This window comes from Portunus trituberculatus, chromosome 46, assembly GCF_017591435.1.
Source record: "Portunus trituberculatus isolate SZX2019 chromosome 46, ASM1759143v1, whole genome shotgun sequence".
In the NCBI taxonomy this organism is placed as follows: Eukaryota; Metazoa; Arthropoda; class Malacostraca; order Decapoda; family Portunidae; genus Portunus; species Portunus trituberculatus.
In genome coordinates this window covers 3,299,054-3,324,370 of record NC_059300.1, presented here as the reverse complement: position 1 = coordinate 3,324,370, position 25,317 = coordinate 3,299,054, and the positions used below count along the sequence as shown (strand labels likewise).

At 39.3% G+C, this 25,317-nt stretch overlaps 2 protein-coding genes across 3 annotated transcripts in view; both read left to right on the top strand.

The window, feature by feature from the left end:
- Positions 1 to 12,674, top strand: part of LOC123519830 (procollagen-lysine,2-oxoglutarate 5-dioxygenase 1-like) — a 210,444-nt gene extending 197,770 nt beyond the window's left edge. For both annotated transcript variants that reach the window (XM_045281357.1, XM_045281358.1), the window contains 3 exons: positions 3,725 to 3,871; positions 4,295 to 4,420; positions 10,649 to 12,674. In XM_045281357.1, coding sequence (XP_045137292.1) covers positions 3,725 to 3,871; positions 4,295 to 4,420; positions 10,649 to 10,804 — 429 coding nt within the window. In that variant the 3' untranslated portion in view covers positions 10,805 to 12,674. The remainder of the gene's footprint in view (positions 1 to 3,724; positions 3,872 to 4,294; positions 4,421 to 10,648) is intronic.
- A 6,727-nt stretch (positions 12,675 to 19,401) lies between these two features.
- On the top strand, positions 19,402 to 21,001 carry LOC123520247. The gene is given in 2 exon segments (XM_045282355.1): positions 19,402 to 20,037; positions 20,040 to 21,001. Coding segments are annotated over 2 exon segments (1,422 nt in total). The 3' UTR covers positions 20,826 to 21,001.
- Positions 21,002 to 25,317: the final 4,316 nt, after the last annotated feature.

Sequence of the window (25,317 nt, the reverse complement as noted above, 5' to 3'; positions counted from 1 at the left end):
TTCCTTAGTAAGAACCATTATACCACCACCTCCTTTATTTTTCTATCATTTCTCCATACTTTGTAGTGTTTTACAACAAACCAGTCTAGCTTTATTTCGGCCTTAGCTTTGTTTCCACTACACACATTATGTCCGGTTCGTTATTTCTTAGGTAATCCATACATTCTAGCCTCTTAGACAGAAATCCATCTATATTCATGTAAGTCACTTGTATTCCATTCCTAGTCTCTTTCTTCCATGTAATGTCTATTCCGTCTGTTTTATCCACCACTTCTTTAGCCTCCCATTTCTCATCCTCCAAAAACTTGGTCTTTTCCTCCTCTGTTCTTTCGTCATTCCTCTCTTTCACTTCAGTTACAAGCTCTTTCATTTTCATTCGCTCATCCTGTGACATATTTCTTCTTATGTAAATTGTTTTGGTTTCCTCAGAGTCCTTAAGTTTCCAAGCCCTCCTCAACAAGGCCTCAGCTGCCACCTGAGACTTTAATTTCAATTTTAATGGTCTATTCTTGCCTTCCTCAAAAGCTCCCAATCTCACACTTTCTTCTACCTCAGCATATAGGTCCTCTTCCTCCACAGAGATCTTATTCAGTAAAGACTTAATCCTGTCATTTTCCTTATTCCTCCTATCCTGCCAGTTTCTGTTAGTTTCCTCCTCAATCCTATTATGATCACACATTTTTCTTTTCAGCAATATCTCTCACCACATACTCATTTTCCTTTAGTGCCTTTACCATTTCACTCTGCGTAATCACTTTATTTTCCTCTTCCTGCTTTTTCACCATCTCCCTAAAGGACCTTTGTACCTCCTGATGTTCATGGTTCACTTCTTTCATCCTGGCATCAATTAGATTAAGGCATTCCTCCTTCCTCAAGTCCCCTTCGGATATTTTCATCTCCATTTCTAGGAGTTTAGCCTTCATCTCTTCACATTGTTTCCTTAGTTGTTGGTTTTCCTTCTCCATCTCTACTTTTTCCTTCAATAGCTCTTTATTTGCTATCGTTAACAAATAGATCTCTTTTTTGAACGAATCATTCTCAGCTAGAACTCTATCCAGTTTTTCTTCTATGGACAAAATGTTTAGGAACTTACTTTCCAGTGCCTGGATTCTTGCATCCATATCTAATTTCTCCAGTCCTCTTGGAGTAGTTACAAAACCTTCAAAATCTTTGGGTTGCCTAGGGGTAGCCACCATGTTTGCTATCGTCAGCTGATTACGGCCAAAACAATCACCGCCCACACTCTCCTCTCAGGGACCACTCTCCATATCCCTCACTTTCAACACTATGCTACAGTAGAACATCAACAGGACACTAACTTAGAGGTACCCGGGCCCTGTAACACCATAGGTATTTTCACTTCTTCCCGTCCGCAGCCGGAGACGAGCCGTCCTCTCTCAGTGACGGCGATGGTGTATTTACCTAATTGTATTTACCTAATTGTAACATACGGGAAAAGAGCTATGCTCGTGTTGTCCCGTCTCCATATCTATTAATGTCCAGCTTTTTCTTAAAATCATGAATATTCCTTGCGTTGACCACTTCCACGTCTAAACTATTCCATGCTTCCACCCTTCTATGAGGGAAGCTATATTTTTTCACATCTCTCCTATAAGTGGCCATTTTAGTTTTTCCCATGCCCTCTCGACATTCTTTCATTCCACATACACAAATCTTCCCTATCCATTTTTCCATGCCAATCATCACTCTGTATATTGCTATCAGGTCTCCCTTTCTCTTCTGTTTTCCAGGGTCGGAAGTTGCATTCTTTTCAGTCTGTCTTCATAAGTCAAATCTCTTAAGTCAGGCACCATTTTTGTTGCAGCCCTCTGTACTTTCTCTAGTTTCCTTATGTGTTTCTTTAAGTTCGAGCCCACTGTATTGTTGCATATTCAAGCCTCGGTCTTATCATTGCAGTAATTATTTTCTTCATCATTTCTTCATCTAAATATCTGAACGCCACTCTTATGTTCCTCAATAAGTTCAATACTTCTCCAATTATTTTGTTTATATGTCTCTCTGGCAATAGGTCATTGGTAATTGTCACCCCAAGGTCTTTTTCTTCATGACTGGTTTTTATGTCTTCATTTCCTATCTTGTATATACTCCTGATTCTTCTTTCACTCTTGCCAAACTCTATTTTCTTGCATTTTGTCGTGTTGAACTCCATTTGCCATGTACAGCTCCATTTCCATATTCTGTCCAAGTCTTCCTGGAGTAGTTCGCAATCTTTGTCACATCTCACTTTTCTTAACAATTTTGCATCGTCTGCAAATAGGCTCACATAACTGGACACCCCATCCACCATGTCATTTATGTAGACCGCGAACATTACTGGTGCCAACACTGATCCCTGTGGAACTCCACTCTCCACTAAGCCCCATTCTGATGGTCTGTCCTTAATTATTGTTCTCATTTCTCTTCCTACCAAAAGTCTTCCATCCATTTTAGTAAACTGCCATGCACTCCTCCTACCATTTCAAGTTTCCAGATCAGTCTCCGGTGTGGTACCTTATCAAAGGCCTTTTTTAAATCCAGATATATTCCATCAGCCCAACCATCTCTTTCCTGTATTACATCTATCACCCTCGAATAGTAACATATCAGGTTTGTCGTGCATGAACGCCCTTTTCTAAAACCAAATTGACACTCACAAAGTATGTCATTTTTCTCCAAGAAGTCTGTCCATCTATTCTTCACCACCCTCTCACACATCTTAGCTACCACACTTGTAAGTGACACTGGTCTATAGTTCAATGGGTCTCTCTTGTTACCTGATTTATAGATTGGGACAATGTTAGCTCTTTTCCAGTCTTGGTGTGTGTGTGTGTGTGTGTGTGTGTGTGTGTGTGTGTGTGTGTGTGTGTGTGTGTGTGTTTGTGTGTGTGTGTGTGTGTTCATACTACAAGAAGATGAATTGTATATGCTGCACCAAAAAATGTATAAACAGACAATGTATTAGCCTGATTTTTTTTTTTTTTTTTTTTTTTTCTCCTTCAGTGTTGACAGTTAAAGTGTTGTTTTCTTTTTTGTGTCATCTGATTCCTGTTCCAAGGAATTCCTGTAAAGAAAAATGTGCCTAGTCTGCACTTCCTTTTGTCTAAGCATTTCATCCATCCATACTCTAGTTTCCTCTCACCAGCCTTTCACCTTCCTCTCAGCTAATCAAATAAGATTCTTATCACTTCACTATAATCTCTGAATTTTGCTGTATGAGATAGAATCTTATGATACTTTTCCTTCCATTTTTAATATTCTCTTTGTGATCAGACCTCTCCATTATTTTCTCTACTGTTCAACACTGCATTTCTTTCCTTCTCTATTATGATACACTTTATATCTTCCATAAACATTAGTTGGATCTTTGAGTGGCACAAAATGTAAGCCACCAGTCAGCCGGATTAACTCGGGAGTTTTAAAACATGAGTGGTCTTGTTTTGTGTTGCCCTTTGTTGCTTCCATTGTTGCTGAGGTCAAGCTTCAGTTAACTTTGATTCTGCAAAAACTTCAGTTAATCATTGGTTCAGAGTTATAGTGCTTCCAGAGAATATATTATTATTCAATGATTGAAAGGTGTTTTGTGACAGCAGAAACAACTGGTGCTTAATATGTACTTATGTACAAATGTGAGTTTTCTGAACTTTTAATATTACCTTATTAATCTTCATTTCAGTATTCATTTGTCAGGTTGTGTGTGTAAGTAGCATTACCTTGTGTGTTTCAGGATCCCAGACTGGCTGGTGGGTATGAGAATGTGCCAACTGTTGACATCCACATGAACCAGATAGAGTATGAACAGGAGTGGCTATGGATTCTTCGCCATTATGTCAAACCTATGGCAGAGAAAGTTTTCATAGGATACGATAGTGACGTAAGTGTTGATATTCCTCATATCTCTTGGGATTTATCAATTGAAATATTAAACTCAGACTTTAAATGCCCATTCAGTTCCTTAAGTACTGATTATTTTTGGATAAGAAAAAAGGAAGCATTTTTGGTTCTCAAATAGAATGATGAACTAATGAAACAAACTCACCTGGTTGTTAGTAGTGAGTCATCAGGGAGCTTTAAAAGAAGAATAGACAAATTTATGTATGAGAAGGATGTGTGGAAATAGGTTCCATCCAGAGACTGCTGCATGTAGGCTGGACAGCTTCTTGCAGCCTCCCTTATTTTCTTACATTCTTATGATACAGTAGAATAGATACCTAGGAGTAAAAGGAAATGGTAATTTAGATTATGGTAAGTATTCATTATAAATTATTTAGAATTAATGATTCTCTTTGTATGACAGGCCCGAGCCATCATGAACTTCATCGTTAGGTACAGACCCACAGAGCAGTCCTTCTTGCGGCCCCATCATGACTCCTCAACCTACACCGTCAACATTGGACTCAATCGCCCACACATTGATTATGAGGTGAGTCCATGTGCAACTTTCTTTTACAGGCCTGTCATCTTCCAAATCCATCTAGGTGCTAACTCACATGGAAACTATTTTTGTATTATTGTAACAGTTCAGTTGAATGAGCTCTCTCTCTCTCTCTCTCTCTCTCTCTCTCTCTCTCTCTCTCTCTCTCTCTCTCTCTCTCTCTCTCTCTCTCTCTCTCTCTCTCTCTCTCTCTCTCTCTCTCTCTCTCTCTCTCTCTCTCCAAACTGAATAAGATTTAGATACCGTATAGAATGGAAAAATGGAAAGAGAGAGGTAGAGTTAGGTGGCGCACCCAAACGTACTGGACCAAACAAACGCCATGTTTTGAAAACCGGAGGTTTATCAAAACACCTGTTGTCTTGAAGAGATTGAGTGATGATAATATGGACAAGAATTTTCCTGGATTTAGAGAGGAAAGAGGTAATATGAGGAGGCTGTTAAATGTGGAAATGGAGATAAGATACATGATATCAAGTATGATGGAAAAACAAGGCAAATTGATAAAAGAAAACACTAAACTAAAAGTGAGATTAGGGGGAATGTGAGAAAGTAAGAGAAATAAATCAAGAGATGCAGGAGATGAAGAAACAAAACCATATACTAAAGGCTACATGTTGCAACTATTAAGATTCCTTAAGGAGCCTCCAGAAAAAAATACAGGATGGGAGAGGATAGTGTTAAGAATGGAATGGGTGAAAGCAAATTGGAGGAATTACAAAGTGCATGGAAACAGGAAGGGAAAAAAGTTAAATTTTCAGAGGTAGTAGGGAAGCAAATTCAGGAAACGACAAAGGACACTGTTATTCAAGTAATTAAAGAGAAAGAAGATCTAGTGAGAGATACAGTGGATAAGAGGAAAAGTTTCTTAATTTTTAGGGTGAAGGAAAAAAATTCCAAACAAGTTCATGGGGGAGAGCAAGAAGAGAGAGAATTGGCAAAAACTATTATTGAATAGGTCCAGGACAGCACACAGGAGTTGGACCAAGAAATGGAGGAAGTGATGAGGTTGGGAAGATTTATTGAATGGGGTAAGTGACCAATGAAAGTGAGAATAAGATAGCAGGTGGCGGTGGAGATTATGATAAGAAAAGGGAAACTGTTTGGCTGATGATACTGAATTTAAGGATATATGGATAAAAACAGATATGAATCTGGAAGAGAGGAAGGAGAAAATGCTAAGAAATGAAGCTAAGGAAAAATGAGAAAAGGACGGAGATCGAGAAAAAGAATTTCTACTGTAGGGTTCTAAATATGAGACTAAAGAAGTGATATCTTTGGAAGAAGGAGGTCATGGAAGAGACAAGAAATTAAGAGTGACTTGTATTAATATAGATGGATTGTTATCCAGCATGTTGGAGGGTAGAGATTATTTGAAAGAAAAAAGACAGGATGTAATGTGTATAGTAGAAACAAAACTAAAAGAGGTGATCCATGTTAGCTTTAAAGAAGAGGGATATAATAGCTAGAGAAGAGACAGGAAGGGAAGAGAGGGAGGAGGAGTGCTAATAATGGTTTGTGATAGCATATGTGTGGAGGAAGTGCAATATGGTGATGGTATGATGGAAGTAATGGGAGTAACAATCAAAACAGAGGAATTGTAAAAAAGGACAATCATAGTTACATATGTGCCACCGAAGACAAATACATGGGGGAACTGAGGAACATAAAGATATACAAAAAGAGGTGATGAAGTGCTTAGATAATATGATAAGAAGAGATGGAAGAATACTATAAATAGGAGACTTCAACTGTAAAAGAGTAAACTGGAGAGAGATAGAAGTAATGGGCAATGCTGGACAATGGAGCGAGCTGTTACAGTTGACTATGGTAAATACAATGGATCAGTGGATGGAAGAGTCAACATGGTACAGGGTGTAAGAAGAACCATCATTTCTTGACCTAGTATTCACAAAGAAGGCAGATCCCTGCCCAGCATACAATACTTTAGTCCAATGGGAAGAAGTGATCATGTAACATTAGCGTTGGAAATGCAGGAAGAAGATGGGATAAGACACAGAGAAGACTACAAAAAAAGAGATTCAATTATGCAAGAGCATGTTTTGAAAAGTGAAGAAAATTTTATGCTGATATTGAATGGAGGAGCATTGAAGAGTGTATGGGAAGCGCTGTTCCGCTTCCGCCCATTAGTGGCGCAGGCAATTTTATTTATAGTGGTACCCATATTAGGGCCCATATCACCACCCAAGCTCATCTTGAGTGTAACCACCTAGAACCTGGGCATCATGGTGATATGTAGGTAACTTTAAACCACTCAACAAATGGCAAAGTGTTTTAAGGCTGTACGTGGTGGGATTCGAACCTACGCGTGGACGTCTGCCCGATCCCACGCTCACCACCGTATCCACTATGCACCGCCTCCCTGATATATATATAAGTACTCCCTGATATATATATAAGTACCCATTGGGAAAGAGTGACCATGTAATATTAGAAATGGATATAGAAGAGGGAAAGAAAGATAGAAACGAATCATACAAAGGAGACCGATTAAATTACAGAAAGGCTGATATTGAGAATCTCAAGAACTACTTCAAATACGTTAACTGAGAGGAGATGGAAAACTCAGAGACAGTGCAAGAGAAGTACCATAACTTATTTTTGGAAATATACAAAACAGGAGTCAGGGAATATGTCCTGAAATATAGACCTAAAGAAGAAGGAAAAAAAGATTGGTTTAATGCAAGGTGTGCTAGGGCAAAGGAGAAAAGAGATGGAGCATGGAAAAGGTGGAGAAATAGAAATCCAGTAAATAAGGAAAACCTCAAGGCAGCGAGAAATGAATATGTTAAGGTGAGGAAGGACAAGGAAAGGAACTATGAAAAGGACATTGTCGAAAAATGTAAGGAGCAACCAAAATTGTTCTACAGATTCATGAATGGAAAAATTAGGCAGAAAGAAACAATAGAAAGGTTAAAAGGAGAGAACAGGATGGTGGAAGACCCAAAAAGTATGGCAGAACTACTGTATTAAATAATAAATTCCAGGTCTTTACTAAAGAATCCAAATTTGAAAGGCCACAGGGTAATAGAGAGACCGTCTATATGAGAGAGGTTAAAGTAACCAAGCTTTAAATAGAAGAGTTAATGAAGGAATTGGATGAAGAGAAGGTAATGGGACCGGATGAAGTCTCAGGCAGAATACTGAAAGAATGTAGGGAAGAACTAGCAAGTCCTATATACAACATGATAAAATGCTCAATAGAAAATGGAACAGTACCAGTAGAATGGAAAAGAGCTGAGGTGGTTCCCATATATAAGAGCAGAAGGAAGGAAGAACCTTTAAATTACAGACCGGTATCACTAACTAGTGTAATATGCAAGATGTGTGAAAGAATAATAAAGAAACAATGGATCGAGTTCTTTGAAGACAGTAAATTAATATTAAATAACCAATTTGGTTTTAGAAAAAGAAGGTCTTGTATAACAAATGTACTGAGTTTCTACTCTAGAATAGTTGATAGAGTACAAGAGAGAGAGGGATGGGTTGACTGTATTTATTTGGATTTAAAAAAAGCATTTGATAAAGTGCCACATGCAAGATTACTGTGGAAGTTAGAGGAGAAGGGTGGCTTAAAAGGAAGCACATTGAGATGGATGGAAAATTATTTGAGGGGGAGAGAAATAAGGACGGTAGTTAAAGATATGAAGTCCAAGTGGAGAGCAGTAGAAAGCAGAGTGCCGCAGGGGTCAGTATTGGCGCCAATACTTTTCCTCATATATATAAACGACATGCCAGAAGGAGTGAACTGCTACATAAATCTGTTTGCGGACGATACGAAACTGTGCAGAGTTATAAAGCAAAAAGAGGATTGTGAAATACCGCAGGAAGACCCAAATAAGATCTGGGAATGAAGTAAAAAGTGGGAAATGGAATTCAATGTGGACAAAATGGAAATGGGAAAGAGTGAAAGACGACCCATGGGAATCTATAAGATGGGAGATGGAGTAGAACTGGAGAAAGTAAAAAAGGAAAAGGGCTTAGGAGTGGCGATGGAAGAAAACAATCAACCGGTAAGCCATATTGATAGAATTTTCAGAGAGACATATAATTTGCTAAGGAATATTGGATTAGCATTTCACTACATGGACAAAGAAATTATGGAGAAATTGATAAGTACTATAATAAGACCCAGATTGGAATATGCAGGAGTACGTGTGGACCCCCCATAAAAAGAAACACATAAGGAAGTTGGAGAGACTACAAAAAATTGCTACAAGAATGGTTCCAGAATTTGAAGGGATGACATATGAGGAGAGATTAAAGGCTATGGATCTACCAACCCTGGAACAGAGAAGGAAGAAAGGGGATCTGATACAAGTTTATAAATTGATCAACGGAATGGACCAAGTGAATAATGAGAAATTGATCCTGAGAGAAGAATATGACATTCGAAGCATAAGATCACATAGTAAAAAGCTGAGAAAGGGAAGATGTCTGAGAGATGTTAAAAAATATAGTTTCCCACAAAGATGTGTTGAGATGTGGAACACTTTGAATGAAGAAGTGGTGTCAGCAACGAGTGTACATAGTTTTAAAGAAAAATTGGATAAGTGTAAATATGGAGACAGAGCCACACGAGCATAAACCCCAGGCTCTGTAAAACTACAACTAGGTAAATACATTCAATTTAATGTGACAGTGGCTAATTTAGAAACTAAACAGCATTTACTATGTTTATCCAGTATTGCTCAGAAATTTTATTGCTGAGAATGGAAGCTTCCAATACAGTAATACACCACTTAACGAACAGGATAGGGGGTGTCAAAGCTGTTCGTAGAGCAGAACTTCGTTAAGCGGACGTAATTTTCCCATAGGGAATAATGGAAATAGGGGGGATGCATTCTGGGCTGGTCCCCAACATACCACACGGGTTAAAAAAAAAATATATATATATATATATATATATATATATATATATATATATATATATATATATATATATATATATATATATATATATATATATATATATATATATATATATATATATATATATATATATATATATATATATATATATATATACATATATATATTTCTATTAGCTTTTTACAAACCTTTCCCCCAAGAAAGGATTGTTTTGTAATGCATAAAGTGAAATCTTACATGGAATACCAAAAAATAAAGCAGAGATGATGAGATCGGCCACAGACGGCAGAGACTCCAGCAACTTGGCCGCTTCTTCTTCTTCTTGTGACATTTTTAGCTTGGCGTGTTGTCTTTCACCACGATATTAAATTTGTTTCCACTCCTATATTGCCTGCTACAATGGATATCATATCTTAGTATTCATATATGCTCATGCCATGAGGATAACCTGGACTCCGTGGCAGTGAGTGATAGTGAATTACTAATGAAATACCGCCATATTTCATTAGTAATTCACTATCCTCATGGCATGAGCGTATATGAATACTAAGGTATGATATCCATTATAACAGGCAATAGAGGAGTGGAAACAAATTTAATATCGTTATGAAAGACAACACACCAAGCTAAAATGGTCACAAGAAGAAGAAGCAGCCAAGTCGCCAGAGTCTCCACCATCTGTGGCTGATCTCATCACCTCTGCTTTATTTTTTGGTATTCCATGTAAGATTTCACTTTATGCATTAAAAAACAATCCTTTCTTGGGGGCAAGGTTTGTAAAAAGCTAATAGAAATGTTGTTTTGTAAACATAAATGCATATATAAGACAGTAACACCACCTCCAGAGGTGGTGTTCCCAGCAACCTCAGAGCAACTTTGTCATCTTCCCTCCAAGCGTTCATGGAAGCCATTTCATGGCAGGAGGTTGCTCTGAGGTTGTTAAAGAATCTTGGATCCAGCTCCAGGAGTGCTAGAGACAGAGGCGGGGAGCCAGACAATCACAGCGAAGCTGCCACTTTCGGTCCCTCACCCGGCAAATTCAAACCCAGAAAATTCGCTAAAACAGATGTGGTTGTACGTTATGCAGACTTTTTGGTCTAACTTTATATAGTACGTTAAACCGGAAATTCATTAGACGAACGTTCGTTAAGCAGAGTATTACTGTACCTGTTGACTGTATTCATGATCAGAATTTTGAAAAGCATATTTCAATGTTACAAATATGAGCTTTTATCATAAGCAGCTGACCATACTATGTGATAGAAACAACTAATGTGGAAAGCCAGTACATTCATATAAAAACACTTGTTCCTTCTCTTTTCTCAGGGAGGTGGTGCTCATTTCATCCGGTACAACTGCTCTGTGGTGGACACACGGGTGGGTTGGTCACTCATGCATCCCGGTCGCCTCACCCACTACCACGAGGGCCTGCAGACCACTAAAGGGACACGCTACATCATGGTTTCTTTCATTGATCCATGATTTCTCAGTATTTTTTATATCTAATGTTATTCTTTGTATTTGATCTGAATTTCTAGTCTATAGCCTGGTAGAAATCTACTGATCCTTTCTGTTATGATTCTCTTCATGTCTCAACCATATTGTCAAATTTTACAAAATGTGTGACAGATTGATGTGTATGAGTGTTCCCAAGATATTTTATATGACAATGTGGTAATTGAAAAGCATCTTTTTTTTTTTTTTTTTTTTTTTTTCTGAGAAGCAAAACTCCTTGCAAATTGAATATCATGTATAGTTACCTGAATGCCTTATATCTCTGATGTAATATTACTGATTCAGTTCTCAGTGTCTGACATGTATACTTATGTAGCTTGCACAGTATATCCTGATGCCAGCCACTTTGATAGCTTGATGCCACCCAGCAGCAAGCCAAGCACCATTACAGAATAGAAATGTGAGGTTTGTGGGGCCAATTAATTTTTATCTGTTTATTTAGATTGTCATAATTGCCAGTGAACAATTGGAAGGAATATATGAAAAGAGTTGCATTACTGCAGTTGCTCTTAAGGAATATAAATCAGATCTACATAAATGTTCACTATTGTGGCTGATATGCTACCAGTATTTGAAGAAATCATATTTTGTATTACACCTTAAAATCACTGCAGTTATCTAGATTTTTAATCCTAGTTTGCTGTCCCCTTATGATTCCATATATTGGTACAAGATGTAGGAAAGAAAGAAGAGAAATTTGTTCTTCCTTCTCACTGGAGTTCACATTCCTGAAATTATAAAATAATATATGAATCTTAGAAACTTAATATTTTAGGATTTTTATTTTACATAGAAGAAGATTATTTGCATCTGTTTTTTAGAGTAATGTATTTGTATTTGTCTTATTTCCATGTGAATTTTGTTCAGTGTCAATTTCATAACATATCCTACTTCATTTACATCTTCTCATAATATGTACCATATTATGCTTTTGATTACAGCATTACAGCTTTGCCCCAATTTTTCAAGTAGTGTAGCAATATCAGAGCCTTTCTATAATGTCTCCCATGCATAACATTCCACCTACAGTACTTGTGCTCTTACATCTTATTTGATGCAGCTGTGTTTTGTTCTTGAAAATTCAGTGTAGTGGCAAAGTATATAACATTGTAGGAAAGAGCATATTGCATTAAAGATAAAGGAAAGTGTTTTATGGAAAATTAATAGTTATCTCCACCAAAATCAAATGATGTACATGTAGGTACCCATTATACTTATATCTCAAAAATGAATTACCAATATAATTAGTGTACTTATAGAATGACAACAGGATGTGTAAAACATTAAAGTTCAAGACACTTCTCATATCAGTTATTTTCTTTTTTTTTTTTTTTCTTTTTTTTCTGCACACTGTCAATATAGCAAATAGATAGATAGACAGCAGTTCGAAGGAATCATTTTCTTTTGTATAGTTTTACAATTTATGTAAGAATTCTAGTGAATGAGATATATATATATATATATATATATATATATATATATATATATATATATATATATATATATATATATATATATATATATATATTACATTGGTTACAAGAGACTTGTGTTCCAATGACATTAACCTGTCAATTGGTGTGCTGGTGTGTTTCAGGAGGTGGTTCTGGTACTGGTACTGCACACTCTTAGCAGCATGCTGTATGAGGAACATTACATTGATGATCTCAGCCACTTCCCAGGCTGAAAAATTCAAGCTGATGGTGCTATTTATATTGATATTGTGATTTTGGTTATATTTTTAAGTAGGTAAAACTGCCAAAACAGTTGCACAAATGTAATGCATGCCATATGTGTAGAATATGTGTTCATTATATTAATAAAACTTTTTACACGATGTCAGTTTGATGAAACCAGGTGCTTCATATAACTTTTTTTCATTAAAGTATACATATTAACTCTAAATTTTTATAATAAGGATATCCAAGTAGGATTAATGTTCCAGCAGTTTCTAGTAGGACAGGGAATGAGTAAAACTACTGTAGAATGCTCTGTAGAGCATTCTGCAGTAGAATGATACAGTATTTCCAATTCTAAAAAAAAGCTGAAAAGTTGTTTCAAATAAGGTGATAGATGAATGGAATAGACTTGTTAATAAGAAAGTTGGTGCAGTTAAGACAAAGCTGTGTAAGACTGTTCAGAAATTTAAGGATGGAGATGACAAATAGATAGGTATTATAGATTTGTAAATGAATGTCATATTTTATACTTTCTTCTTGCACTATCCCTTATGTTCTTATCTTTCTTGTACAAATGTGATAAAAGTATGGTTAAGTCTGATTTATATAAATAGATGTTTTAACTTTATACAGGTGCTGTCACACTTTGACTTCTTGCAATTTCCCTTGTATGTATTATCAATATTGGCTTGCAGTAGAAATGGGATGGAGTATGGATAAGTCACAGCCAGAGTTTTTGATGTTGATGAAATTTCATTAACATCAATAACTTTATGTTAAGGTAATGGGATGAGGATATATAAGACTGTATGATAAAAAGTGACTGAAGGAGGAGGAGGAGCTTCAGTTGATGATAGTGCAAATGCAAGGGCTGGGCAGGAACCGATTCCAACAGTTCCGCCAGGAACCATTGGGAACCGGTTCTGCTTTAACGGTTCCACATGAATACAGATGGTAGATATGCATGAGTTACAAATCACAAATAGTATATTACATATATAGTGCTTATTTATAAGAGTGTTATCATTAATATTATTAAGGAATCCTTGCAAATGCCAGTATTGTTTTTTTTTTTTTTTTTACGTAGGGAAGAGGACCAGCCAAGGGAAAAAAAAAAAAGTAAAAAAAAAAAGGCCCACTTGAGTGCTGGCTCTCTGAAAAGTGCAAAAAGTGCCAAAACCGTCAGCCAGAATTAGGGGAGCAAATGCCTCTTAAAAGAAGACAAGTTGTAGGAATTCGGAAATACAGATGCAGGGAGGGAGTTCCAGAGTTTACCAGTGAAAGGGATGAATGACTGAGAATACTGGTTAACTCTTGCATTAGAGAGTTGGACAGAATAGAAATGAGAGGAAGAAGACAGCCTTGTGCAGCGAGGGTGCAGGAGAAGGGGAGGCATGCAGTTAGCAAGATCAGTAGAACAGTTACCATGAAAATAGCGATAAAAGATAGAAAGGGATGCAACATTTTGGCGGTGAGAAAGAGACTGAAGACAGTTAGTGAGAGGAGGGGAGTTGATGAGACGAAGAGCTTTTGATTCCACTCTATCAAGCAAAGCTGTGTGATTGGAACCCCCCCAAACATGCGTACAGATGAACGAAGTAAAGTATAATATGTACAATCATATGTACTGCAGGCAGGCTTGTATCTATTATTCAAAGAAATTGCACGAATAATGTATAAAAAGTTTCTTGATGAATCTTGACACTTTTCTCTACATCTTGGGCCACTTTGGTACTCCTGGCAGAATTTTGGTCACATCCTTCAGGGTTTCCAGAGCTTTTTCGATACCACCGAGACATTCTCTAAAAATTTTGATGTCCAGGCCACACACAAGTTCTTCCTTGTCTCCCTCTTTTTCTGCCTCCTGTGATGCCTTGTCTAGCTCTATAAGTTCATCATTTGAGAGAGGTTCAGCATGGCTTTTCAAAAGATATCGAACATCATTATCATCAACTTCATCGAAGCCAACCCTATGGCACAGATTTACTATGTTATTTCTGATCGCACCAATGTCATCTTCAGCAAAGCCTGGGAAGTCATGCGCGCATTCTGGCCATACTTTATTCCACGCCAAGTTCATGGTAGACGTCTTCACTTCGTCCCAAGATGACTTGATGTTATCTAAGGCGTGCTTGATGTTATACGACTTCCACCATTCTCTGATAGTGGGCTTGCCAGGCCCATCTGTGCCCTTTATCAGTTGCTGCATTGTTCACCACTGGTAGTAGGCTTTAAATGTTTGCCATAATTATTATGAATATATTTGTGCTTACAATAGACTCTTCAATATTCCATTTATTCATCTAATTAGTAATGCATGTAAGTAATATGTAATGCAGTTAAAAGAAAGGGGGTGAGGGGAAGAGATAACAAGCTCCAAGGGTGGTCAAGTTAAAGTCAGTACTGTGAGTGGCTGGGAGGTATGGCGTAGATGACGTCATCAGCCCTGCTCCCCTTGCTGGGCCTACTTGGATGACATAAGCGGATACCGTATCTGTGAATTTTTCTTACTGTATATCGAATCGAGGGTAGTAATTTCCAAATACCGTAACTGTGAATTGACCAGATAAAGAACTACCTTATAACGAGAAACTACTGTATATATATATATATATATATATATATATATATATATATATATATATATATATATATATATATATATTGGTACACACAAACCACTTAAAACACTCAAAACACACTCAAAACACCATGCAACACCTCAAAATGTCCCTAAATACACCTAAAACTCACTAGAAACACCCAGTATACGCCAAAATCGACGCCTGAATCACCCAAATACATGCACAAGCCGCTTACAACACTCAAAACTAACCAAAAACACACTCATAAAACAAAACAATACCTCGAAAGGCACCATAGCACACACAACACTCTCTAGAAACACCACTATACGCCAAAATCACCTTCACACACACACAAATCATTTAAAACACTCAAAACTAGCATAAAACACACTCAAAACACCATGCAACACCTCAAGATGCACCAAGACACACCTAAAATTCACTAGAAACACCCAATATAAACCAAAATCACCCCCAGACATCCAAACCACTTACAACACTTAAAATCATCCCCTATCACACTCAAAAAGCCATGCAACACACCTAAAACTCCCTAGAAACTTCCAAATATACCCAAATCACCCCCACACAGATCCAAAAGATTCCTAACACACACCCACACAGCTTAAAACACTCAAAATTAACCAAAAACACACTCAAAACACCACACAACCACTCAAAATGCTCCCAAAACACACTCAATACATGGAAATACTGAAACACATCTCAATCCACATACGCAAGATACGTAAAATATACCTAAAAGGCCTAAAACACAATAGAAACACACAAAATGCACCAAAAACATACTCATATCACCCTGCAACACTACTGAACACACTTGAAACACCCCAAATATATCCTAAAACACTTGAACACTTTATTATGCCAAACTTTTACAATTTTAAACAGCATATAAATATATAGGAATGAATGGCAGCCCATGTAAAGCCGAAGCTTTTTAGGCAACCAACAGTATGCATTATAAAGAACGTTAAGATTAAAAGGGACACTTACCTAAATACCTTGGCTCCTCGTATTCCGCTTCCATTTATCATTTCTTCTTAATCCTCCTCTATTGTTTCTCCTTCGTCTTCCTTCCTTTGCTTCCATCTACACGCCTGAACCTAGAAACACATCAAAACACTAGATGTTATACAAAATATTGAGGAAATGGAGGGTGACTTAAGTATTGTGGCTTGGCTCCTCCTCCTCCTTTTCCTCCTCCCTTTCTCCTTCTTTTCTCCTTACCCTCCTTTATTTCTCCTTTCTTCCTTCTTCTGCTACCAATATCTACACACCTGAAGCTAGAAACATACGAAAACACGTAGAAATCACTAGATATTAGGGAAAATATTAACGAAATGGGGTGTTGGAAAAGAGGCGCTGGTTGGAGGCTACGATGATTCACCACCTGGGCTGTGGTCATCAGAGAGAACGGAAACGGAGGGTGACTCGGCTAAATTACGTAAATAATTTTATTTCAAAAATTACTTTTAGAAAAAACAAAACCACGGCCGAATGCATGTTATTTTATGACGTGATAAATATTTTAAACTAATTTTCAAAATGGCAAAATATCTCAAGCTCAACTAGTTTTTTTTTTTTTTTTTTTTTAATGTCTAATTAATTATGTTAAAAGTATAAAACATTTCCAACAATAACTTAACTAAAACATTCTGGAAAGTCAAACCATTTTCACTTGGCAAGTATTTTACCACATTTCACGTTGTTTGAGCTATCTTTTAAGGCATTCTACAGCGAGTTAGACCGAGAAGCAGAAACGTGAGCAAATAAAAATAAGATTTTTGTTCAACAGCACCAAACACCATTTCAAAGTCCACATATTTCTCTCAATAGATTGAGCATAGACGATTTTTTTATATCATAAAGGGTCACATACGTTCAAATGAAAAACTCAAAATGGGAAATTGAAATTTTTTACCATTAAAAAGCCTTTAACATGCGCCGTAAATAGGGTTGCCAACCGTCCCTTGAAAAACGGAATCGTCCCGTATTTAGAAACAAAAGTATGCGTCCCATATTGAGCTGAAAAGGGACACACTTTGTCCCGTATTTATGTGAAAATCAGAAATAGTCTGTAAAATGTTAATGGAAATAATTGATGCGGGCACTTTACATTAAAGTTTACGGTAAACTTATTGCCAGCCCCCTCCTGCTCTGTGACCAATGAGCTGACAGCACACTCACACACGAGTATGTCAATACAGAATCCGGCTCATCTCATTGGTCGAGGTACTGTTGGTTGCTTAGAAGATACCGGAAGACAAGAGACGACAACAAAGGAGCATGGATGAGCTTTTGAGTTCTTGGGTTCAATCTTTTTTTTCTTTTATATTACAATTGTACAGTCATGGGCTTTCAGGCATTAAGTGTTTATGTTTACAACTTTTCCACAGATTTTGCACTTTTCTTATTGCACTAAATGTGCACTGTTACAGGAATGTTCTGCTTTCTATTATTTTCTATTATTTCATTATATATATATATATATATATATATATATATATATATATATATATATATATATATATATATATATATATACAGGGTGTCCCGAGAGTTAAGGTACATATGCAGGGATATGATAGTTCAAGTGGATCTGATTAAAAAATACTCTATTAACATATGCTTTTTTTTTTTTTTTTTTTTTGCTTTATTTATTTAAAAATTGAAGGTGAAAATAGAGCGGTGACGTGTGTTGCGGGAACCGCTTGGGCAAAATGGAGGAGGAGGATCAGCAGTAGCAGCAGCAGCAGCAGCAGTAGTAGCAGCATTAGGACGCTGCCGTGTGTCGCTGTAACCTGTAATATCAAGATGATGTGTACAATGCAAACACCCAAATACCTACAAAAACTATTCAAAGATGAGATTATTATTTTTGTTGGTTTATAAATGAAAGAATGCAGCCTACATTAAACATAACACAGCGTTATTTTATTACACCGTTTTATTCGTACTTTGTAACTCACCACAGCTGGCCAGTCTCGTCGCGATGAGTTCCCGCGCTTGTAGATTAATGTCAAGGCTCACAAGCATCCTGTCATGTGTTCCTGCATCCTTTAATATTCAAGGCTCACAAGCCTCTTGTCATGAACGAAATTGAATAATGTTAGAAAACTTAAATAATGTCTTAATTGTGACATTTACAGGATGCGGGAACACATCATGACAAGAGGCTTGTGAGCCTTGAATATTAAAGGACGCAGGAACACATGACAGGAGGCATGTGAGCCTTGACATTAATTTACACGCGCGGGAACTCATCGCGATGAGACTCTGGCCAGCTGTGGTGAGTTGCAAAGTACGAATAAAACGGTGTAATAAAATAACGCTGTGTTATGTTTAATGTAGGCTACATTCTTTTCATTTATAAACCAACAAAAATAATAATCTCATCTTTGAATAGTTTATGTAGGTATTTGGGTGTTTGCATTGTACACATTATCTTGATATTACAGGTTACAGCGACACACGGCGGCGTCCTAATGCTGCTGCTGCTGCTGCTGCTGCTTCTCCTCCTCCATTCTGCCCAAGCAGTTCCCGCAAAACACGTCATCGCTCTATTTTCACTTTCAACTTTTAAATAAATAAAGCAAAAAAACAGCATATGTTAATAGAATATTTTTTAATCAGATCCACTTAAACTATCATGTCCCTGTGTATTGTTACGAATGTGTGTGTATGTGCCCATGTGTGTTTGTGCGGGCTGGCTTTGTGAGTGTTAGCGCGCGGCGCGTGGGGAATCAGCAAGAAAGCACGTGCGAGGCAAGACATGAGACGCACGCTCTGTAATTAAGACGTGCTGCCTGCTGTTCTGGTCTGTTGTGCCCCTGGGAACGCCTGTGAGTGCCTGTGTGCCCTGTGTGTGTGTGTGTGGAGGCTGCCCTGTGATGTACTGTGAACTGAGGGCTCAGTAAAGGACGTGAGTAAGCTGGTGTTTCTCTGTCCAGCGGTGCCCGCCATTACCCGCCATTGTGTGCCTCGTGCTGGTGTGCTCCGGACCCTGACAACAAAGCTGACGCAGCCAGTCAAAGCTGATAACCAAGGCCGAGAAGGTAACAGTGGTGTCAGGAGTGGGATTTAGAGTCCTGTGTTTTACCGTGCTTGTCGTTGCTTGTGACTGGTTAGCGTGATGGATCATGCTGAGGCTAATGGGGGTGGTGGTGAGGCTGAGCCGGGTGAGAGGAAGCCCGACCAGCTCGAGCTGATAACGTCTATGAGGGCAGAACAGTCATAACAGGGACGGCAGCAGGCGGAACACACACAGCAGTTGATGGAGGTGTTGCAGTCTAGCCTGGGCTCCTTGAGGGTGCAGGCGCAGGATTACACCGATCATTCCTGCGAAAGTGTGCGAAGTGAACTGGAGCAGAATCTGCAGGCAGTGAAGGGTGACCTGCAGACAGTGAAGGACGAGCTGGAGAAGGACCTGCAGGCGCTGTGGGATGAGGTGAGAGACATAAGGAGTGAAACAGTTTGGCGCCAACCGGATATGGCGACAAGGGGTGTTTCGGGAGCCCTGGGAGTGTCGCTTCTGCCCCTCCTGATGCCGTGGGCGGGGACTGTGGCCTTGTTGGAGCAGCGGGCCCGTGGAGGGCTTCTGGTGGCCCACCAGCGGCCTCGCGGCCTTTGGGAAACGCGGGTTTGTTGGCGTCAAGTTTCCCGCCATCTTTCCTCGCTTCCCTGTCCAGCATGGCGCGCGCTGTCTTTGTCACCTCCACCCTCACCACTTCGCTCGCCTTTCCCCCACTTCAAGTCTCACAAGCCTGCCGAGTACGACGGTAAGGTAGCCTGGGAGTCCTATGCTGCCCAGGGCTGGGACCAGGCTGAGAAGGCCTTGCAGCTGGCCACAGCTCTCAGGGGTCCAGCTATTGAGGTTTTTAGCCACCTCCCGCCAACGCAACGTGCTCCCTTCCTGACATTGCTGATGCACTGCGTCGTCACTTCAGGCACCGCCACCAGGCTGAGGTGTATCGTGCCCAGCTGAAGAAGATGACGAGGCAGAAGGGCGAGACGCTGTCCCAGCTGGCCCATGACGTAGAGGCACTGGTGAGAAGGGCGTATCCAATGGCCGGTGAGGAAATGGTCACCGTGTTGGCACGTGATGCCTTCCTGGATGCCTTGGTGGACCACCAGCTGCAGATTTATGTGAGTCAGGCACACCCAGCTGACGTGCAAGTGGCTTTAGCTCGTGCAATGGAGTTTGAGGCCTTCATGCAGACCGCAAGCTCCCCGTTTAGCTTCGCCCGGCCCCACAGTGACGTGAGAGGACGCAAGGCTCAAGTGAAGGGGAGGCCAGCATCACGTGCGGCGAGCCCGGGAGCGTTCAGCGGGCGGTGCTGGCAGTGCGGTGAGAAGGGGCACGTGAGAGGCCGATGCCCGAGGGAGCAAAGGGTGCGCTCTCTCAACCGGCCTGATCGTGTCGCCTTTCAGCACTGCTGCGAGGACTGCGGCGGGGCTGGACACCGCTCCAGCGCTTGTCCCAGCCCGAAGGAGGTAGTGTCAGCGAGAAACGACTACAGGCTGAAGGCAGGGCCGCCTCTCAGCCAGCCAAAACTCCAGTGCCCTGGCTTGTGTGAAGTGTCACTACACTGTTGGCAGCGCGCAGGTGAGAGGCGCCGTGGACGGGAGGCCATGTCGCATGACTGTGGACAGCGGCGCAGATCACACGCTGGTGCGGCCAGGGCTGGTGGAGGCTGAGTGGTTGCTAGACTCGCCTCAACAGCTGTGTGGAGTAACGGGGGACTGCATGTCGCTGCGGTCCAGTGAACGCTCGTGTGTTTCGTGCTGGTGTGCTCCGGAGCCTGACAACGAAGCTGACGCAGCCAGTCAAAGCTGATAACCAAGGCTGAGAAGGTAACAGTATGTACCTTAACTGGCGGGACATCCTGTATATATATATATATATATATATATATATATATATATATATATATATATATATATATATATATATATATATATATATATATGTGTGTGTGTGTGTGTATATATATATATATATATATATATATATATATATATATATATATATATATATATATATATATATATATATATATATATATATATATATATATATATATATATATATATATATATATATATATTATCATACTGTTTTATGTGACATTAAGCAGGACAGGTTTCTGTTTAAGAAAGATATTTATTTTATTTTATTGATTTTGTTATTTTGCACTAAAATATAAATTGTTGAATAATACGTTTTCTGTGTATTCATATCACTCAGAAACATGCATCTAATTAAATTAAGGTTTGAGTCAAATAGTTTAGAAATGGTTTCACACAAAAAAAGGCAAAAAAAAAAAATCACCACGCCGGGAGGGGTGAAGGCAATCGGCCCTGTCAACGAGATGTCACATTTGTTTTTCAGCGAGTTGGCAACCCTAGCAATAAAACACCACTAAACGCTACATATTTACCCTATACAGGCGAAAATAACACTTCAAACACAACGATATATAAAAACATATCATGGAAGCGTAATATTACCGTTAGGAAATATTTGAAAAAAAGTATTTGACCCTGCAGGCTGCCGGGGGGGAGGGTGATGGCTGGAGGAGTGGGGGGGAGGCGGCCAGTAGGCAACACCGGGAACAGCGGTGGCGGACCTCCATATGTTGTATTTATCATCTCACCAAGCCAAAATTAAGCCATATAGGGAACTTTTGACTATGGGATATGAAATGATAGATTAGTGGCTGCATTCTGGGAGATGTTTAGCCTACGGTAAGTGAAGGAAGCAAATATCAGTTGTTAATACTGACGCATTGCTTCTATAATGATCGTTATACCTATCACCTTTTAGAATTTGCGTACTGTTACCTTCTCACCCGTGGTTGTCCGCTTTCACTGGCTGCATCAGCTTCGTTGTCAGGGTCCGGAGCACACAGGAGCACATCAGCACGAGGCACACAATGGCGGGTGGGTGGCGGGCACCGCCGGACAGAGAAACACCAGCTTACTCACGTCCTTTACTGAGTCCTGAGTTCACAGTACATCACAGGGAAGCCTCCATGCACACAAACAGGGCACTCAGGCACTCCACAGGCGTTCCCAGGGGCGGACGCAACAGACCACAGGAGCAGGAAGCACGTCTTAATAACAGAGCGTGCGTCTCCCAGTCTTGCCTTGCATGTGCTCTCTTGCAGACTGCTCACTCGCGCCACTCACAGCCAGCCCGCGCAAACACACATATGCACATACATACACATTCGTAACAGTACTGTTTTCACTCTCATATGTAAAGGAAATCTAAAAATAAGTTAACGGACTTATAAATATCTTTAATTGATGAACATAAGGCAGTGTGGAGGGTTGTGGCGAAGGCTCGTACTGTTTGTGTTGTCGCTTGGTGCTTGGTGCTGCTTGAAAACTGTCAGTAATATAGCAACACTTCACTTTACTTGTGTGTGTGTGTGTGTGTGTGTAATTCACCTCGGTCGTCTGCTGGTCACCCAGCCAGTCTTCCCCATTACGGAGCGAGCTCAGAGCTCATAGACCGATCTTCGGGTAGGACTGAGACCACAACACACTCTACACATCGGGAAAGCGAGGCCACAACCCCTCGAGTTACATTTCGTACCTATTTACTACTAGGTGAACAGGGGCCACACATTAAGAGGCATGCCCATTTGCCTCGCCGCGCCGGGACTCTAACCCGGGCCTCTCGATTGTGTGTGTGTGTGTGTGTGTGTGTAGACACGTTCTGGATGTGTGTGGGGGTGTTTGAGTGTGTTTACGAGTGTTTTCGGTATATAAGAGTGTTTCTTTTAGTGTTTATGGTTGTGTGTAGGTATGTATGGGTCAGTATAGCACACCGCCTCCACCACTGTTACCACCACCGCCACCACAAGACCACTACTGCCGTTTTAACCAATAGCAGAAGATATGTCTGTGAAAGCACTACGTGTGTATAATAGTATGAATGTCTATGATAACTACTTATTAAATCTATCATCAATGTGATACTATACTTGTAAAAATATCACATAATGATTTATTGGTTATTGTGACATCTTTCTCTTCGTTATCGTGTCCAGCTTTGGTCATTTGTCAAACCAGTATATATCAAATTGTATTTAGTTGTACAGCTAATGTTGGCAGCTCCCGCGGGACAAGAAACGAGGTAGACTATATCATTTCTCTCATTCTCTATTTCTACCGATAGATTGATGATTTACTTGACTGAGACCAATTTAATCAGAGAATTGTGATTTGTGTAGCTATATATTTATTTTGCACCGTAAATATTTCTTCAATATTATGTATGTAAATAAAACTATGAAAGTGTGTATGATTTCAGTTTTGCGTGATGTGATGTGAATGTTTTCCCTCTTCATGTATATGTACAATACGTAGTGATGCTATGTATCTACCCTGAGTGGTTGAATTATCCCTCCCTCCCCCATGCAATGACAAAGGACAATAGTTTTGAGATAGGAGTAGGATCCCTGTGTGAATGAAGCATATATGAGAACTTGAGTGTGTATATAATGTGGAAGGGTGGTGAAGGGATACGTGAGCTGTGGATGAGTACTTTATTCCTGACTAGTTTCGCTGTTGTAGCTTCTTCAGAGGAAATGATGGCTCGCAAGCCAAGCTGCATGTACAGTTATATAGGATTCCGGAGGCTCCCAGATGGTATCGAGTACGGCACGGTGCTTGCTGATTGGTCCTTAAAGAACACTCGATACCGTCTGGGAGCCTCCAGAATCCTATATAACTGTACAGCTTGGCCTGCGAGCCATCATTTCCTCTGAAGAAGCTATAACAGCGAAACTAATCAGGAATACAGTACTCATCCACAGCCCGTGTATCCCTTCACCACCCTTCCACAAGTTCTCATTATGTTCCTACGTGTGTATATAATGTTAATATTTAAAAATAAAAAAATAATAAATAAGTAAATAAAAATAAATAAACAAATAAAAAATAATTGTTTATAGAAATCCAAGAAAGTTTAAATCTTAAAAGAATAAATAAATCAATGAAAAATTACCTAATACACATGTTATGGTGATGGCAAAAAAAAAAAAAAAAATAATAATAATAATAAAGGACGCGTCATAAGAGCTAAGCCTGCCGAACTGAGAGTGGGACCCGCGACCGTCATTCTCATGATTAAATAGAAAAAAAAAAAAAACATAATTTGCCTACACACACATCATTCATTATTTGCTGATTATACAATAACTTTTCTATCGAATCATAAAGTAATTTTTTTCCAGGCACCAAGAATTTTTCTAGAACATTGTGTATTTAGGTATTTATCTCGATATATATCGAGATAAATACCTAAATTTGCTGTATTAGAAAAATTATTTATCACATTCAAATCTACTAAGACAATGGTATCGAAGCAAAATAGGACAGTTCAAGCATGTATATTATTAAAGAATCCTGTGTGAGATAAGAGTATACCTATCATTAATTGAACCGTGCATCAATTTATATTTATTGTCATTCAGTATCCATCACAGATTATAAGTCTCTTAGGACCAAGAGTCAGTACTTTGTATTCTAAAATCATTCCAGCTAGCAATCTAGATTAATCCTGAGACACTACACCCTTCCCTGGTAACCATCAAGCAATACGCTGGAGATTCAGACTCTGGTATTCACTAGCCATGCTCTACTGATTCCCTTGAGAAAACTATTCTGGAACCTGTTCCGCGGGCTGATGATTACAAGAGTCTCGGAACCGCCAGCGCGCCTGGTATTCATCAAGCAGCGCGCTGGCAGCTCCGAAACTGGTACAGTATTCGGTACAGCCGCGCTCTAGCGATTACACGCAGAACCGGTTCCGGAACCGCTTCCGACGGTTCCGGTCGCCCAAGGAACCGGTTCCTTGAATACTTGAGTTTACGGTTCCTGCTCACCACTAGCAAATGCTAGGAAGGAAAAGTTATGCGAGTTAAGTTGGATTATTATTTCATCTTTATATATATATTTTTTTGTAATCTCAGTTATTTAACTACGTATAGGCTACATTTTTTTTTTCATTAACATATGTTCACCTATTCACTTTTATTTTCAATTTGTCGAAAATCGTAAGGAAATGTGTTTATGATTGGATGTGTCCAAGCCATCGTTCAAACACTTCCTCATCACAAGACTCAAGAGATAGTGCTAATATTGCGGCCACGGACGCCCTGACCTGTTTTTCATA